This window comes from Tachyglossus aculeatus, chromosome 3 (genome assembly GCF_015852505.1).
Source record: "Tachyglossus aculeatus isolate mTacAcu1 chromosome 3, mTacAcu1.pri, whole genome shotgun sequence".
Classification (NCBI taxonomy): domain Eukaryota; kingdom Metazoa; phylum Chordata; class Mammalia; order Monotremata; family Tachyglossidae; genus Tachyglossus; species Tachyglossus aculeatus.
This window is the reverse complement of record NC_052068.1, coordinates 15080557-15098074: the sequence shown is the minus strand read 5'-3', so window position 1 is coordinate 15098074 and position 17518 is coordinate 15080557. Positions and strand designations below refer to the sequence as shown.

General features: G+C 44.5%; 1 protein-coding gene across 1 annotated transcript in view; it reads right to left on the bottom strand.

Moving 5' to 3' along the window:
• Nucleotides 1–352: 352 nt before the first annotated feature.
• Nucleotides 353–17518, bottom strand: part of ERCC6 (ERCC excision repair 6, chromatin remodeling factor) — a 154266-nt gene continuing 137100 nt past the window's right edge. The window contains exons 17-21 of the mRNA XM_038744022.1: nt 17311–17456; nt 14876–15574; nt 11345–11549; nt 9790–9868; nt 353–1751 (exon numbers count right to left, since the gene is read on the bottom strand). Coding sequence (XP_038599950.1) covers nt 1326–1751; nt 9790–9868; nt 11345–11549; nt 14876–15574; nt 17311–17456 — 1555 coding nt within the window. The 3' untranslated portion in view covers nt 353–1325. The remainder of the gene's footprint in view (nt 1752–9789; nt 9869–11344; nt 11550–14875; nt 15575–17310; nt 17457–17518) is intronic.

The following is a 17518-nucleotide window of genomic DNA, read 5'->3' as shown; positions in this document are numbered from 1 at the left end:
TTATCAGTGAGTTTTCATTGTCATTTTTGCAGACGGTCAAACTGAGGCACAGATAATTTAGTGACTTGCCTGAGACCACGGGATCAGTCGGCGACAGAGCTGAGAACAACCAACTCAGCCCTTCCCATACAAACTCTGAGCGTGTATCAAGGGAGAAGGCAGAGGGTAATCAAGGACTTACTGTACATTAGATTTCAAGGAAAAAAAAAAAATCAGGAATGATAATGCTTAGAAATCATGATGCCCAAACTCTGCACACCAGTAAACCTTATAAATAATTTGCCAGGAGCTCCAGAGAAACACACTTTGCATATATATATATATATATATATATATATATATATATATATATATATATAAATAGTAAAAAAAATACCCCTAAGCGTCACATCAACTTTCACAGTACTTGCGTTTTAGCTTCACGACCCACCACTGGTAGGTGAAGACCTGGAAATACATCTTTTTTTGCCCAAACCCTGGTGAGGAGTTAGCATATGTTCACGATTCAAGAACACCCTGTCCAAAAATCCTTTGAGAAACTTCCTTCTACAAAGCAGCTAACAACGTGGCCTCTAATACTTAAATGAAAGGGCTGTACAAAGATTCTACTTCATTACCAATGTAACCTATCCTTTAACCCTGGAAAACAGTGCATAATCCACAAAGAAAATCTGGTAAGACAGTAATAGGATCTATAATGCTTACAGTACAATCACTTTCATTAAGACAAGTCATTGGCAAATTTTTCCTGATAGGCTATAAAAAGCATTTTAAAATTGCATATCAAGCAAATGAGAGCTGTCAATTATAAATACATTAAGTGTGCACAACTTTCAACACCTCCCTCCCCCCCTCAAAAAAACAAAAATAATCACACTTGGAAGATTCTTGAGATTCCACTCCATGAGTTTGGATGTAAACGCTGAGCTGTAAATGTGACACCCTTCCCAAACGCACAAATCAAAAGGCCTCGGAACAACTTCGGAATCGCCAGAGATTCCAGGGTTCTTATTGCAATATAAAATGAAAACACCTGTTTTGTATTTCGTTAGCCTTATTCAAGCTGTTTGCAAGCTGGGGGACATGGCTTTTTTTCTTTTCAGTGGCAGTTGAGGTAGATGTGACACGGTGAAAAATGAAGCCCGGTCTCACAGTCTGGTTCTTCCCCCCCCCGCCCGAACTGTACAGTGTTCATGTTCTAGAACATAGGAAGCTCTCACAGTCGGACTTCCTTTCAGAAAAAAAGGAAATCAGAGTTTCGGCGAGCCGCGGGGTCAAATCTCGGAGGCAGATGCCAAGACTGCCCGCCGTGACCGGCGGTCGGCTCAACGGAACTCCGGCTTTAGCCTCCACACCCCTTCGCCGTTCCCGCCCCTGTGGAACGTGCACAGGTTTCTCAGCAGTTCTCGGAAGACACAGGACTGGGACGTCGACAGCTTGGATTCAAATTCCCGTAGGATCTCCTGAGTGCTGGCCTGGCCGTCCACGCGGGCCTGGAAAGCGATGAAGTTCCTCACGTCCACCAGCAAGTCGTCGTGTTCTGTAGCGGCGGGCGACGGGGCGGGGGCCTGTGGCGCGCTCATGTTCTCGCCCTCTGCTCTCTGGGGCAAAATTAGATGGTTTCGGGCTCTCATCTTCGCTAAGAGGGAAGATGAAGCCAGAGGACCGGACGGACCTTCTCCGTCCTCTGTCGTCCCACTGAAATGTGCCTGAGGTACACTCTGCCCATCTCTTTGGAGGATATCGGCATCCTGAAAAGGAAAGGTCACGTTTGAGATCCGCTAATAATACCGCCCATAATAACAATAATTGAGGTGTTTGTTAAGCACTTACTACGTGCCAAGCACTGCTCTAAGCGCTGGGGTAGAGACAAGCAAATTGGGTTGGACAAAGACCTTCTCCTACATGGGGCTCGCGGTCTCAATCCCCATTTTACAGATAAGGAACTGAAGCCTGGAGAAGTGAAGCGACTTGCCCAGGTCATGCAGCAGACAAGTGGTGCCAACTTGTACTTCCCAAGCGCTTAGTACAGTGCTCTGCACAAAGTAAGCGCTCAATAAATATGATTGATGGTGAAGTGGTGGTGCCGGGATTAGAACCCAGGTCCAGTTGACTCCCAGGCTCATCTATATCCACTAGGCCACGTTGCTTCTCTAACAGATAAGAGTATACTGAAGCGATCATATTCTCCAGAGTAAAATATAAGCCTTTTTACATTGCAAGTCAGGGCCAATCAATCGATCAATTGCATTTACTGAGCGCTTGGTGTGGGCAGAGCACTGTTCTAGGTGCTTGGGAGAGTAATAATAGTGATAATAATGGCATTTATTAAGTGCTTACGATGTGCAAAGCACTGTTCTAAGCACTGGGGAGGTTACAAGGTGATCAGGTTGTCCCACGGGAGGCTCGCAGTCTCAATCCCCAATTTACAGATGAGGCAACTGAGGCCCAGAGAAGTGCTTTGCACATAGTAAGCGCTTAATAAATGCCATTATTATTATTATTGTTATTATTATTATTATTATTATTATTAAGTGACTTGCCTTAAGTCACATAGCTGACAAGTGGTGGAGCCGGGATTTGAACGCATGACCTTTGACTCCAAAACCCACCCTCTTTTCCATTGAGAGCTGGTAGACACAGTCCCTACCCACAATGAGCTCACAGTCCAAGGGGGAGACAGACACTAACAAAAATAATTTTGTATTTCGCCGGCGTGTGAGGTGGCTAACTCTGACTGGGACTTTTCCAGGGTGGATGGAAGGGGAACGAGAGAAAACAACGCTAACCCGGCTAACCCCAACCATTTACTGCTTCTTCAAGTCTCTTATCAACTCTTCAGTAGTTGCAGAGTTTATGCTCACCCTGGCCACTTATCTATATTCATTTAGATGCCCAAACATTCAATTTTACAAATTCTGATTCCGCAGCTTGTGTCTATTTCTCTGCCTACTGGCCCTATAACAGTGTACTGATGAATCCCATGACGGGCAGGGACTGTGTCTGCTCCCCAGCGCTTAGAACAGTGCTTTGCACATAGTAAGCGCTTAATAAATGCCATCATTATTATTATTATTATCAGACTGCATCGTCCCTGCTCCAGACTTCAGTACACAGTAAACACTTAGATACCACACTTATTATTATTATTATCATTATTATTATTGTGGGCAGTGACTGGATCTTGAACTCTTTTGTCCTTCCCAAGTGCTTAGAACAGAAGCAACGTGGCTTAGTGGGAAGAGCACAGGCTTAGGAGCCGGAGGTCGGGGGTTCAAATCCCCGCTCCACCACTTGTCTGCTGTGTGACTTTGGGCAAATCACCTAACTTCTCTGTGCCTCGGTTACCTCATCTGTAAAATGGGGATTAAGACTAAGAGCCCCATGTGGGGCAACCCGATAACCCTGTATCTACCCCAGGGCTTAGAACAGTGCTTGGCACATAGTAACAACTTAATCAATACCATCATTAATTAATTAATTTAGTAGTTCCAATTTGACAGTTGAGGAAACTAAGATTATAAATAAATTGTCTTGCCCAAGGTGACACGGCAGAACAGTGGCAGAGGTGGGATTATTAAGGTCTCTGCCTCTGCCTGTTCCTCTCCCCTGCTCTTTTTATTACTCCAATAGGGACACAGTTATATCTCTCAACTAGCAATTTTTACCGGAGGTAAGACCCTAATCTTCTCAACAAACTTTCCTCCTAAAAAGGGAAAAAAGGTCTCTCTCAGATCTTCTGGGATTATCCTACAGGATTTTACTCAAGCCTGCTTTTAATTAACTCCTTTTATGCTCATAATTGAATTATCTCTGAAAGTTAGAAGAAGGGGAAATTGAGTTCATTTGACTATAATTCCTCATTGATTTATAAGCCCAGGAAAGAGAATATTGACAGGTCAAGGGGTTCAAATGCCCAGGGAAGTCATTGGATGAGCCAAATCATAGCTCTACTTGTATCACCAAAGAAGTAGCGTGGCTCAGTGGAAAGAGCCCGGGTTTGGGAGTCAGAGGTCATGGGTTCAAATTCCAGCTCTGCCACTTGTCAGCTGTGTGACTTTGGTCAAGTCACTTAACTTCTCTGTGCCTCAGTTACCTCATCTGTAATATGGGGATTAAGACTGTGAGCCCCATGTCGGACAACCTGATTACCTTGTACCCCCTTGCCCCCACCAGCGCTTAGAACATTGTTCGGCACATAGTAATGGCTTAACAAATGCCATCGTTATCACTATTATTATTATTATTATTATTAACCCCAGATAAAATTGGAACTTCAAATGAAAGTGAAGTTTTAAAACTTGAACAACTCGACCACATCAATGGGAACTACACTCCTAAAGCCTTACGCTCTGGAGTTTGGAGTGGTAAGTCACGTTTGGAAATTATTTATACGGAACAACTGAATCCAGCAAGCATGAAGGGAGTGGGGAAATCCAGCGGGTTATAGGCGGGCGTCACGCAAAGCGATGGCACCAAAGGCCCCAGAAGGGCACGGCCCTGTCTTATAATAATAATAATAATGGCATTTATTAAGCACTTACTATGTGCAAAGCACTGTTCTAAGCGCTGGGGTAGATACAAGGTGATCAGGTTGTCCCACGGGGGGCTCACAATCTTCATCCCCATTTTACAGATGAGGTAACTGAGGCACAGAGAAGTTAAGTGACTTGCCCAAAGTCACACAGCTGACAACTGGCAGAGCCGGGATTTGAACCCGTGACCTCTGACTCCAAAGCCCCTGCTCTTACCACTGAGCCATGCTGCTTCTTTGTAGTTCGAGCTCAGGAAGGGGAAAAGAGCAAGGCAGGGCTGGTTTGAGGAGATTTCTGAAGTTTGGTCAGGAATCTGGGTGTCCGTATTGCCAGAGCAGACTGGCACCTGCCCAGCTGAGCCGCGGGGCAGAGCAGGCAGGGTGCTCTGCACAATAGGAAGCGCTCAATAAATATGAATGAATGAATGACCAACTGGAAATGGAAGAGAGCGGCCCCCAGAGAGTGGCCTGGATGAAGGAGGTGCATAATCAATCAATCAATGGTTCTAATCCCAGCTCCGCCATTTGTCTGCTGTGACTTTGGGCAATCACTTCACTTGGCCTCAGTGACCTCATCTGGAAAATGGGAATGGAGACTTGTGAGCCCCATGTGGGACAAGAACTGTGTCTAATAATAATAATAATAATAATAATAATAATAATAATAATAATAATAACGACATTTATTAAGCGCTTACTATGTGCAGAGCACTGTTCTAGGTGCTGGGGAAGTTACAAGGTGATCAGGTTGTCCCACAGGTGGGCTCCCAGTCTTAATCCCCATTTTTTACAGATGAGGTAACTGAGGCCCAGAGAAGTCAAGTGACCTGCCCAGAGTCACACAGCTGACGAGTGGTGGAACAGGGATTTGAACCCGTGACCTCTGAATCCAAGGCCTGGGCTCTTTCCACTGAGCCACGCTGCTTCTCTATAATGATGGCATTTATTAAGCACTTACTATGTGCAAAGCACTGTTCCAAGCCCTGGGGAGTTACAAGGTGATCAAGTTGTCCCACTGTGGGGCTCCCAGTCTTCATCCCCATTTTCCAGATGAGGGAACTGAGGCCCAGAGAAGTGAAGTGACTTGCCCAAGTCACACAGCTGACAATTGGCGGAGCCAGGATTTGAACCGGTGACCTCTGACTCCAAAGCCCGGGCTCTTTCCACTGAGCCATGCTGCGAGCTCCCCCCACTAGGCCACTTGCCTGCTTTGTGGACTTGGGCGAGTCACCTAACTGTTATAGTGGACTCTCCTAAGCGCTTAGTACAGTGCTCTGCAAACACAGTAAGCACTCCAGGAATACCACTGATTAACTTCTCTGTGCCTCAGTTCCCTCATCTGCAAAGACTGTGAGCCCCATGTGGGACTATCTAACCCGATTTACTTGTATCCGCCCAGGGTTTAGTACAGTGACTGGTACATAGTAAGAGTTTAACAAATACCACAATAATAACAATAATAATGATAATTATTCTCATAAAAGTTAGGCTCCTGGCTTTGGCTCTGTCTCTAAATACTGTGTCAGATCCTTTCATATCTGTAATTTATTGGTTTCTATTCATGTCTGTCTCCCCCGGCAGACTGGATGCTCCTTGTAGGCAGGGAATGGGTCTGTTTATTGTTATACGGTACTCTCCCAAGCTCTTAGTACAGTGCTCTGCATGCAGTAAGTGCTCAATAAATATGATTGAATGAATAAAGCTCTCAGCATTGAAAACGCATCCATATTTTTGAGGCGCTGTCTCACTAGATGATAAATTTGGTATTTATAAACTTTTACTATGTGCTAAGTGCTGAGGCAGATAAAGAGCTAAGAGATCGGATTCAGTCCCTGTCTTAAATGGGACTTACGGTCTGTCTTATCCCCATTTTAAAGATGAAGAGGCCGAGGCTCAGGGAGGTTAAGTAACTTGTCCACGGTCACAAAGTAGATCAGTGGCATGGTTAGGATTAAAAATAATAAATAATGGTGTCATTTACTCTGTGCCAAGCCTAGTCCTCAGTGCTGAGGTACATCATCATCATCAATCGTATTTATTGAGTGCTTACTGTGTGCACAGCACTGTACTAAGCGCTTGGGAAGTCCAAGTTGGCAACATATAGAGACAGTCCCTACCCAACAGTGGGCTCACAGTCTAAAAGGGGGAGACAGAGAACAAAACCAAACATACTAACAAAATAAAATAAATAGAATAGATATGTACAAGTAAAATAAATAAATAAATAGAGTAACAAATATGTACAAACATATATACATATATACAGGTGCTGTGGGGAAGGGAAGGAGGTAAGATGTGGGGGTTGAGAGGGGGACGAGGGGGAGGTACATATTATAAGACAATCAGATTGGACACAGGTCCTGCCCCAAATGAGGCTCACAGTCTAACAGGTAACAAATCCCCATTTACTCGTGAGGAAACTGAGGCCCAGAGAAATGAACTGACTTGCCCAAGGTCACACAGCAGGTAAGAAACACAGCTGGGATGAGAACCCAGAACCCCTGTGGCTCCCAGGCTCGTGATCTTTCCATCGGGCCAAACTTCTGTCAGAAGGAAAGACAGAAGAAAGGGTTGGGCGCTTGCGTGTGGGGCCAATCAAAGCATGAGGGAAACTCGCACCGGGGTATCTCAATGCAGGGCTCCTTGGCAACGTGACCCCTGTATTATAGGACGATGGAGGGCTTCCTCATCATCAATCGTATTTATTGAGCGCTTACTGTGTGCAGAGCACTTTACTAAGCGCTTGGGTAGTACAAGTTGGCAGCATATAGAGACAGTCCCTACCCAACAGTGGGCTCACAGTCTAAAAGGGGGAGACAAAACCAAACATATTAACAAAATAAAATAAATAGAATAGATATGTACAAGTAAGATAAATAAATAAATAAATAAATAAATAGAGTAATAAATGTGTACAAACATATATACATATATACAGGTGCTGTGGGGAAGGGAAGGAGGTAAGATGGGGGGATGGAGAGGGGGGTGAGGGGGAGAGAAAGGAAGGGGCTCAGTCTGGGAAGGCCTCCTGGAGGAGGTGAGCTCTCAGTAGGGCTTCCTCGTTATAACCTTGTTCTGGCCTGGGAAAGAGGTTATAAATACAAGCATCTCCGCGGGACCAAGCTGGAGCGCTGCCCCAACTTGCTGCTGGAAAGCCGGATGGATGGAGAGGCGACCCAAGCCCCAAGTGGGACAACCTGATCACCTTGTAACCTCCCCAGCGCTTAGAACAGTGCTTTGCACATACTAAGCACTTAATAAACGCCATTATTATTATGTGAGCCCCAAGTGGGACACCCTGATCACCTTGTAACCTCCCCAGCGCTTAGAACAATGCTTTGCACATAGTAAGCACTTAATAAACGCCATTATTATTATGTGAGCCCCAAGTGGGACACCCTGATCACCTTGTAACCTCCCCAGCACTTAGAACAGTGCTTTGCACATAGTAAGCGCTTAATAAACGCCATTATTTTTATGTGAGCCCCAAGTGGGACACCCTGATCACCTTGTACCCTCCCCAGCGCTTAGAACAGCGCTTTGCACATAGTAAGCGCTTAATAAACGCCATTATTATGATGTGAGCCCCAAGTGGGACAACCTGATCACCTTGTAACCTCCCCAGCTCTTAGAACAGTGCTTTGCACATAGTAAGCGCTTAATAAATGCCATTATTATTATTATCATTATTATTAGTGGCTCACTGGACCTCAGAGTTCCTCTCCTCGGGATGCTTCCAATCTATTGATTCCACGGAGGAACCGAATGTTTCAAGGAAGCGGGGTTCAAAGGCAGCGCTGTAGCCCCTCAGCTCGTCTCTAAGCTCAGGAAGTTGCTAGGGCGGCCCTGAGAGCTCGGGAAAGTTATTTCTTTCTTATTTATTTTTATTTTTATTTTTTTCGCTGTGGGGAAAAGCATGGAACCCCTCAGTTTTTCGGTCACCTGCTGGCATCCCCTTTGGGAATTGCCACGCTGTGAGCCCGTTGTCGGGTAGGGACCCCGTCTCTATATGTTTCAAGTCAGGGCACCTGTGAAATGTAAGAAGTCATGTGAACCTGCTCAGAACTGACAAGTAGTGATCTCTGGGCAGATTTTGTGTTGGGCTCAAGACAAGAAGACTTCATTGCTCCATCCTTGTTACTGAGATATGACAAGTTCTCTCCCTCATTCATTCATTCGCTTAGTACAGTGCTCTGCACACAGTAAGCGCTCAATAAATATGATTGAATGAATATGTTGTCGACTTGTACTTCCCAAGCTCTGCACACAGTAAGAGCTCAATAAATACAAGTGAATGAATGAATGAAGAAGGGAGAGAACTTGTCATCTCTCAGTAACATCTCAGGATGCTCAGCACTAGCACAGCTGTTCTTTGTCTCAGGCGCTCCAAAAGTACCGGGCGGAAGTTTCTTCTTCTCCTCCATCCACCCAGGCAGCTGCTCGCATAAGGATGGTTAGTCTAGTTATTTATTTATTTTACTTATACATATCTATTCTATTTATTTTATTTTGTTAGTACGTTTGGTTTTGTTCTCTTTCTCCCCCTTTTAGACTGTGAGCCCACTGTTGGGTAGGGACTGTCTCTATATGTTGCCAACTTGTACTTCCCAAGCGCTTAGTACAGTGCTCTGCACACAGTAGGCGCTCAATAAATACGATTGATTGATTGATTGATGGTAGACCTACTAGGCTCTGGGCCTGGTCCCACAAAGAGCCCCACATTTTAAACTGCATAAGGAACCCTCTTTAAATGGGCCCAGCAGCCTGGTCTATTGGACACTCGCTTTGGTTTGCAGAGTATCTGCTTGTGATTTCCTGGGCAGTGCTCCTCGTATCTTTTTTTGTTTTTTTTCATGGGATTTGTTAAGCACTTACTATATACCAGGCATGGTATTAAACGCTGGGGTAGATATAAGCTAATCAGGTTGGACACCGTCCCTGTCCCACAAAGGGCTCACAGTCTTAATCCCCATTTTGCAGATGAGGTAACTGAGGGAAGAGAAGTGAAGTGACTTGCCCAAAGTCACACGGCAGGCAAGCGGCGGAGCAGGATTAGAACTCATGACCGTCTTTCTCCCAGGCCTGTGGTCTATCCACTAGGCCACACTGCTTCTCACTTGGGTGGAGAGAGCCATTTAAGCCAAAAGCACTTTTTTTCAAAATGGATAATCACTTTTGCCAAAGACAAACGGTTAAACCAAACTGCAGCTACTAAAACTTGGATCCAAACTGTGGTAAATTGTTGAAGGTTTTACCTTGCATTTCCCTTTTGGAGACTTGGAGGAAATCTGTGGAGCCGACAAAGTGGGATTCCTTTTCTGACCAAATCTACTCCTAAACAAGAGAAGTGACTGGTTAAATCCGGCCTGTCGAATATGAAAATGCACACAATTTTTAAAGCACCTTTTCATTTTTTTGAAAGCGCTTTTCCATCAGTTTTCTCATTTTATCTTATACAAACCCTGGGCAGAAGGGAAAGGCAAGCCTTAGTATCCCTTACTATCTTAATAATAATAATAATGATGGCATTTATTAAGCGCTTTCTATGTGCAAAGCACCGTCCTAAGCGCTGGGGAGGTTACAAGGTGATCAGGTTGTCCCACGGGGGGCTCACAGTCTTAATCCCCATTTTACAGATGAGGTCACTGAGGCCCAGAGAAGTTAAGTGACTTGCCCAAAGTCACACAGCTGACAAGTGGCGGAGCCGGGATTTGAACCCGTGACCTCTGACTCCAAAGTCTGTGCTCTTTCCACAGAGCCACGCTGCTTCTCACGAGTAGCAGTAAGCCTTAGTCTTAGTAAGCCTTGGTATCCTTAGAGAAGCAGCGTGGCTCAGTGGAAAGAGTCCGGTGCTCTGCACACAGTAAGCGCTCAATAAATACGATTGAATGAATGAATGAAGGACGGAGCAATGAAATCTTCTTATCTTCTTGAGCCCAACACAATCTGCCCAGAGAGCTCTACTTTTCACTGTACTTTTCATTCTACTTTAGACTGTGAGCCCACTGTTGGGTAGGGACTGTCTCTATATGTTGCCAACTTGTACTTCCCAAGCGCTTAGTACAGTGCTCTGCACACAGTAAACGCTCAATAAATACGATTGATTGATTGATTTTCAGTTCTGAGCAGATTCACATGACTTCTTACATTTCACAGGTGCTCTGACTTGAAATGTACACCCCTCTCTAAGTTCAAATTCATGACGTTTCAGCTTGGGGAAGTTTATCAAAATGAAGTCTGGTTTTAAAAAAACAAACAAACTCTTAAAGCCACTCACTATAGTAAAAGAGAACACTGTATCATCATCATCATCATCATCGATCGTATTTATTGAGCGCTTACTGTGTGCAGAGCACTGTACTAAGCGCTTGGGAAGTACAAGTTGGCAACATATAGAGACAGTCCCTACCCAACAATGGGCTCACAGTCTAAAAGGGGGAGACAGAGAACAAAACCAAACATACTAACAAAATAAAATAAATAGAATAGATAATTTAATCCTGCTTCCCCAAACGATGCAAATCAATTTTACTATTGCTCTGCACACAGTAAGTGCTTAATAAATACGACTGCATGAGTGAACCGCATGAAGGATCTCGGGAAACTCTTGAGCTGGGAAGAAAGGCATTTCTACAGAATCGCGTGCAACTTCATGTGCAATAGGACAACTTTTCAAGAAAAAATGCAATTTTTTCAAACGGTCCTTGTTAAGCGCTTACTATGTGGCAGGCACTGTACTAAGCAGTGGGTTCTAACCTCTATTTCACTTGGTCTAGTTGAGGCATGGTAGGAACGGGGAGAGTGTCTTACTTGATTCCCGCCGGGGCGCCCGAAAGCCCACTATTTCCTGTCCAGGTGGGAACACCAGAGGTTGCTCCTAAACATCGCTGCCGTGAAATCTTCAGGGCTCTCAAAGCATCCTGGGCTACTCGATTGGCTTCTGCTTCCACCAACACAAAATCTGGGTTGGATGCCTCCATAATTGTATCATGCTTCATGATACTATGGACGCCTACTGAGAGGAGCAAAAAAAAAAAAAATAGCTACTTGATATTTTGGCTTGCATATTCGTTCAATCATATTTATGAGCGCTTACTGTGTGCACAGCACTGCACTAAGTGCTTGGGAATTACAATTTAGCAACTAATAGAGGCAATCCCTGATCACTATGGGCTCACAGTCTCCTTATCTGAAATCTAGCAATTAATCAATCAGTGGTATTTATTGAGCCCTTACTGCTCATTTTTTTTTTCTTTTACATGGTGTTTCTTCAGCGCTTACTATGTGCCAGGCACTATACTAAATCCTCGGGTAGAAGCACTTAATAATAATGCTAATGATAGCATTTATTAAGTGCTTACTATGTGCGAAGCACTGTTCTAAGCACTGGGAAGGTTACAAGGTGATCAGGTTGTCCCACGGGGGGCTCCCAGTCTTAATCCCCATTTTACAGATGAGCTAACTGAGGCACAGAGAAGTTAAGTTACTTGCCCAAAGTCACACAGCTGACAAGTGGGGGAGCCGGGATTTGAACCCATGACCTCTGACTCCAAAGCCCGGGCTCTTTCCACTGAGCCACACTGCTTCTCCAGCACTTAGCACTTAGTACAGTGCTCTGCACACAGTAAGCGCTCAATAAATACGATTGAATGAAAAAGCAGCGTAGCTCAGTGGAAAGAGCACAGGCTTTGGAGTCAGAGGTCTTGGGTTCAAATTCCAGCTCCGCCAACTGTCAGCTGTGTGACTTTGGGCAAGTCACTTAACTTCTCTGTGCCTCAGTTCCCTCATCTGGAAAATGGGGATTAAAACTGTAAGCCCCCCACGGGACAACCTGATCACCTTGAACCGCCCCAGCGCTCAGAACAGTGCTTTGCACATAGTAAGTGCTTAACAAATACCATTATTATTATTATTATTATACAAGACAATTAGGAAGGACGCACTCCACGACCCAAATGATGTTCACCGTTTTAGTCCTCATTTTACCGATGGCGGTAACAGAGACCTAGAGAAGTAAAATGACTTGTCCAAGGTCACAAAGCAGACAAGTGATAGAGCTGGGATTAGATCCCAGGTCCTTCTAACCCCTAGTCCCGTGCTTTATCCACTAGGCCACACTGCTTCACACTGCTTGTTGTTGACAGGGAATGTGTCCACCAACTCTATTGTATTGTACAATACAATACAAGGGAATAATAATAATAATAATGATAATAACAACAACAACAACAATAATAATAATAATGATAATTCTGGTATTTGTTAAGCACTTACTATGTGCCAAGCGCTGGGGTGGATATAAGCGAATCATGTTAGACACAGTTCCTGTCCCATACAGGGCTCACAATCTAAGTACAGTGTTCTGCACACAGCAGGCACTTGATAAATATCAAAGTGTGAAGAACATCATATTAAGTGCTTGGGAAGATACAACAGAATTAGTAGATGTGATCCCTGCCCACAAGGAGCTTACCATCTACAGGGGGAGATGGACATTGAAATAGATTAACTATAAGGAAAATAATAGACGTTCCTTTGGTTTTGTTATAATTTGTTTCTGCCTCCCCTGCCACGATGTAAACTGGCTTGAGGACAGGGAATAACACGTTGTTTTTGGTTTTACTTGCCCAAGCACTCATACGATACAGGTATTCAATAAATGCTCTCCATTATCCTCATTTGATGCCATTTACTGTGTTTATCATTTCAATCTCTTCTTGGGCATCGACTATCTCCTTCTTTTCATTCATTCATTCATTCAATCGTATTTATTGAGCGCTTACTGTGTGCAGAGCACTGTACTAAGCGCTTGGGAAGTACAAATCGTCAACATATAGAGACAGTCCCTACCCAGTGATGGGTTCACAGTCTCACAGTCCTTCTCTCCTACCCTGATTTTTAGACTCTGCATCCCTGGGTGGGTCAGGGTCTAGAATCTTCCAGTCTTTAGTACTGTTCTCTGTTGACGAATCAATGGCATTTATTGAGTGCTCACTGTGTGTAAAGCACTGTACTAAGTGCTTGGAAGAGTAATAATAATAATAATAATAATAATAATGACATTTGTTAAGCACTTACTATGTGAAAAGCACTGTTCTAAGCGTTGGGGGGATACAAGGTGACAAGTTGTCCCACATGGGGCTCACAGTCTTAATCCCCATTTTACAGATGAGGGAACTGAGGGCCAGAGAAGTTAAGTGACTTGCCCAAGGTCACACAGCAGACATGAAGCAGAGCAGGGATTCGACTCCATGAGCTCTGACTCCAAAGCCCGTGCTCTTTCCACTGAGCCACGAGACATCCCCTGCCCACAATGAGTTTACAGTCTAGAGGAAGATATAGACATTAATATAAATAAATGAATTACGGTTCCAAACATAACTGGTGTGAGGCTAAGGGAGGAGTGAATAAATGGTGCTGAATAGATGAACTTATGAATACTTCTCTCACATTTGTGAGCCCACTGTTGGGTAGGGACTGTCTCTATATGTTGCCAACTTGTACTTCCCAAGCGCTTAGTGCAGTGCTCTGCACACAGTAAGTGCTCAATAAATACGATTGATTGATTGATTGATTGACTGATTGATCTGCAAAGACGACTGGCCTCGGGTTCCCAAGATTAAAAGTACAACAAACAAGTAAGCTTGCTCTGACTCTCCTACATATAAACATGTCCTAGCATTGCTAAATCATGTGAGTCTGGCACCTTACCCTCTTAGATCCCTCTTAATTATTGAGCCCTAAACCTAAATGGTTTGTATATATTTGTACAGATTTATTACTCCATTTCACTTGAACATATTTACTACTCTATTTATTTTGTTAAGGATGCGCATATATTCATTCATTCATTCAATCGTATTTATTGAGCTCTTACTGTGTGCAGAGTGTTTGAGCTCTTACTGTGTGCAAACTAAGCGTTTGGGAAGTACAAAGCTATAATTCTATTTATTCTGACGATTCTGACACCTGCCTACATGTTTTGGTTTTTGACACCTGTCTAAATGTTTTGTTTTTTTGTCTGTCTCCTCCTTCTAGACTGTGAGCCCATTGTTGGGTAGGGACCGTCTCTATATTTTGCCGATTTGTACTTCCCAAGCGCTTAGTACAGTGCTCTGCACACAGTAAGCACTCAATAAATACAATCGAATGAATGAATAAATGGAATATGAATAACAAACATTTTCTATCTGGAAATAATAAATAATAATTGAAAATTATTGAAGATTGAAAATAACAAAGAAATATTGTGATCCAGTAGAAAATGAGATCTACTCTGATAAATCCCCTGCATGTGTTCTTATTCTGGCATAACTATATAAGACAAATGAAAGGGATTACCTGATTTTTTGAAAAGTTTCTCCAGGACATAATCATCATTCTTTTTGGCATCTTCCTCTTTCTCATCTTCCCTGACCCTTTTGCGGTATTGCTTCTGTTTCACTAAGTGAGGAACGCGGGTGCCTTCAAATTTGGCATCTTTGGGACACTTGGGCTTCTTCGGGCTAGGTGTCCGTCCCTCAGGTTTAAGGGGCTCTTTTCCTTCCTCGACATGATGTTTCATTTTCGACTTGTGCTTCTGAAAATGATTTTCAGCCTGTTCGCTCTCCGACTTTGCATCCGGTTTAACCTGAGAAGTTGTCCCATCCTGGGAAAGATTTTGTTCTTCTTCAGTCCTTTCGCCACTGGACGCCCCGGGAGCTTCACCAAGGCGTGGGGGACTTAAATGTTCTCCGTGTCCAAGAATTGGCGCATGTTCTTCCAGGGGGGATGCCAAATCGGTCTGTTCGCTGTTCTCTCCTGAAAGGCCATTAGCATTAGTTGGTGCTCCAACTGTTAACAGGAAAGCTTCTGAGTTTACTTCTGTCTCCTCAGTGGATGAATGAGCCCTACTCTGTCTTGCTGGGGAGGAGACTGGTTCTCTGGTGCTGTTTGAAGACTCGGGATCCGTCAGGTGCCGACCTTGGCAAGATCCAGCAGGAGGCCCCTGAAGTTTCCTTTTTAAATGACGTTTGGGTGCTGGAACATCTGAACCTGTACCTGATTTGAGAATTTAAACAGAAACAAAATTGAGCGTAATGATGCGCACCCTATCTACCATTCCTTTCCAAACTCCTAGAACGAGTCGTCTACACCCACTGCCTCGAATTCCTCAATGCCAACTCTCTCCTTGACCTCCTCCAATCTGGCATCCGTCCCCTACATTCCACGGAAACTGCCCTCTCAAAGGTCACCAACGACCTCCTGCTTGCCAAATCCAACGGCTCCTACTCTATCCTAATCCTCCTCGACCTCTCAGCTGCCTTCGACACTATGGACCACCCACTTCTCCTCAACACGCTATCCGACCTTGGCTTCACAGACTCCGTCCTCTCCTGGTTCTCCTCTTATCTGTCCGGCCGTTCATTCTCAGTCTCCTTAGCGGGCTCCTCCTCCCCCTCCCATCCCCTTACTGTAGGGGTTCCTCAAGGGTCAGTTCTTGGTCCCCTTCTGTTCTCTATCTACACTCACTCCCTTCGTGAACTCATTCACTCCCATGGCTTCAACTATCACCTCTACGCTGATGACACCCAAATCTACATCTCTGCCCCTGTTCTCTCTCCTTCCCTTCAGGCTCATGTCTCTTCCTACCTTCAGGACATCTCCATCTGGATGTCTGCCCTCCATCTAGAACTCAATATGTCTAAGACTGAACTCCTTATCTTCCCTCCCAAACCCTGCCCTCTCCCTGACTTTCCCGTCACTGTAGACGGCACTACCATCCTTCCCATCTCACAAACCTGCAACCTTGGTATCATCCTCGACTCCGCTCTCTCGTTCACCCCTCACATCCAATCCATCATCAAAACCTGTTGGTCTCACCTCCACAACATTGCCAAGATCCGCCCTTTCCTCTCCATCCAAACTGCTACCTTGCTGGTTCAATCTCTCATCTTATCCCGACTGGATTACTGCATCAGCCTCCTCTCTGATCTCCCATCCTCCTGTCTCTCCCCACTTCAGTCTATACTTCAACGCTGCTGTCTGGATCATCTTTATGCAGAAATGCCCTGGGCATGTTACTCCCCTCCTCAAAAATCTCCAGTGGCTACCAGTCAACCTACGCATCAAGAAAAAACTCCTCACTCTCAGCTTCAAGGCTTTCCATCCCCTCGCCCCCTCCTACCTCACCTCCCTTCTTTCCTTCTCCAGCCCAGCCCGCACCCTCCGTTCCTCTGCAGCTAACCTCTTCACTGTACCTCATTCTCGCCTGTCCCACCATCGACCCCTGGCCCACGTCCTCCCCCTGGCCTGGAATGCCCTCCCTCCACATGTCCGCCAAGCTAGCTCTCTTCCTCCCTTCAAAGCCCTACTGAGAGCTTACCTCTTCCAAGAGGCCTTCCCAGACTGAGCCCCCTTTTTCCTCTTCTCCTCCCCATTTATTTTACTTGTACATATTTACTATTCTAGTTTATTAATTACGTGCATTTAGCTTTAATTCCATTTGTTCTGACAGCTTGACTCCTGTCCACATGTTTTGTTTTGTTGTCTGTCTCCCCCTTCTAGACTGTGAGCCCACTGTTGGGTAGAGACCGTCTCTATATGTTGCCAACTTGTACTTCCCAAGCACTTAGTACAGGGCTCTGTACACAGTAAGAGCTTAATAAATACAATTGAATGAATGAATGAATGCATGACTTTGTGTTGTGATTATCTGAAATATACTCATCCACGCCCCAAGCACTGTGCGCTACGCCACGCTCAATAAATGCAATTTTGTCTATTGAATACGATACCTGCAAAAATAGCACTAGTTTCAGTGCCTTGAGAACCATCAGGATTGCTCAGGGTGAATAGCTCATAAAGGTCATTGGACTTGAAAAAACGCCTTTGTTTTGGATCTTTTAGAATTCTGTTCGTTAAAAATTGTTTGAAGATTTGCCTGGAAAAATAAATACCCAATCTGAATTAAATGACATTTAACTACTTCTAGGCATACAAAAC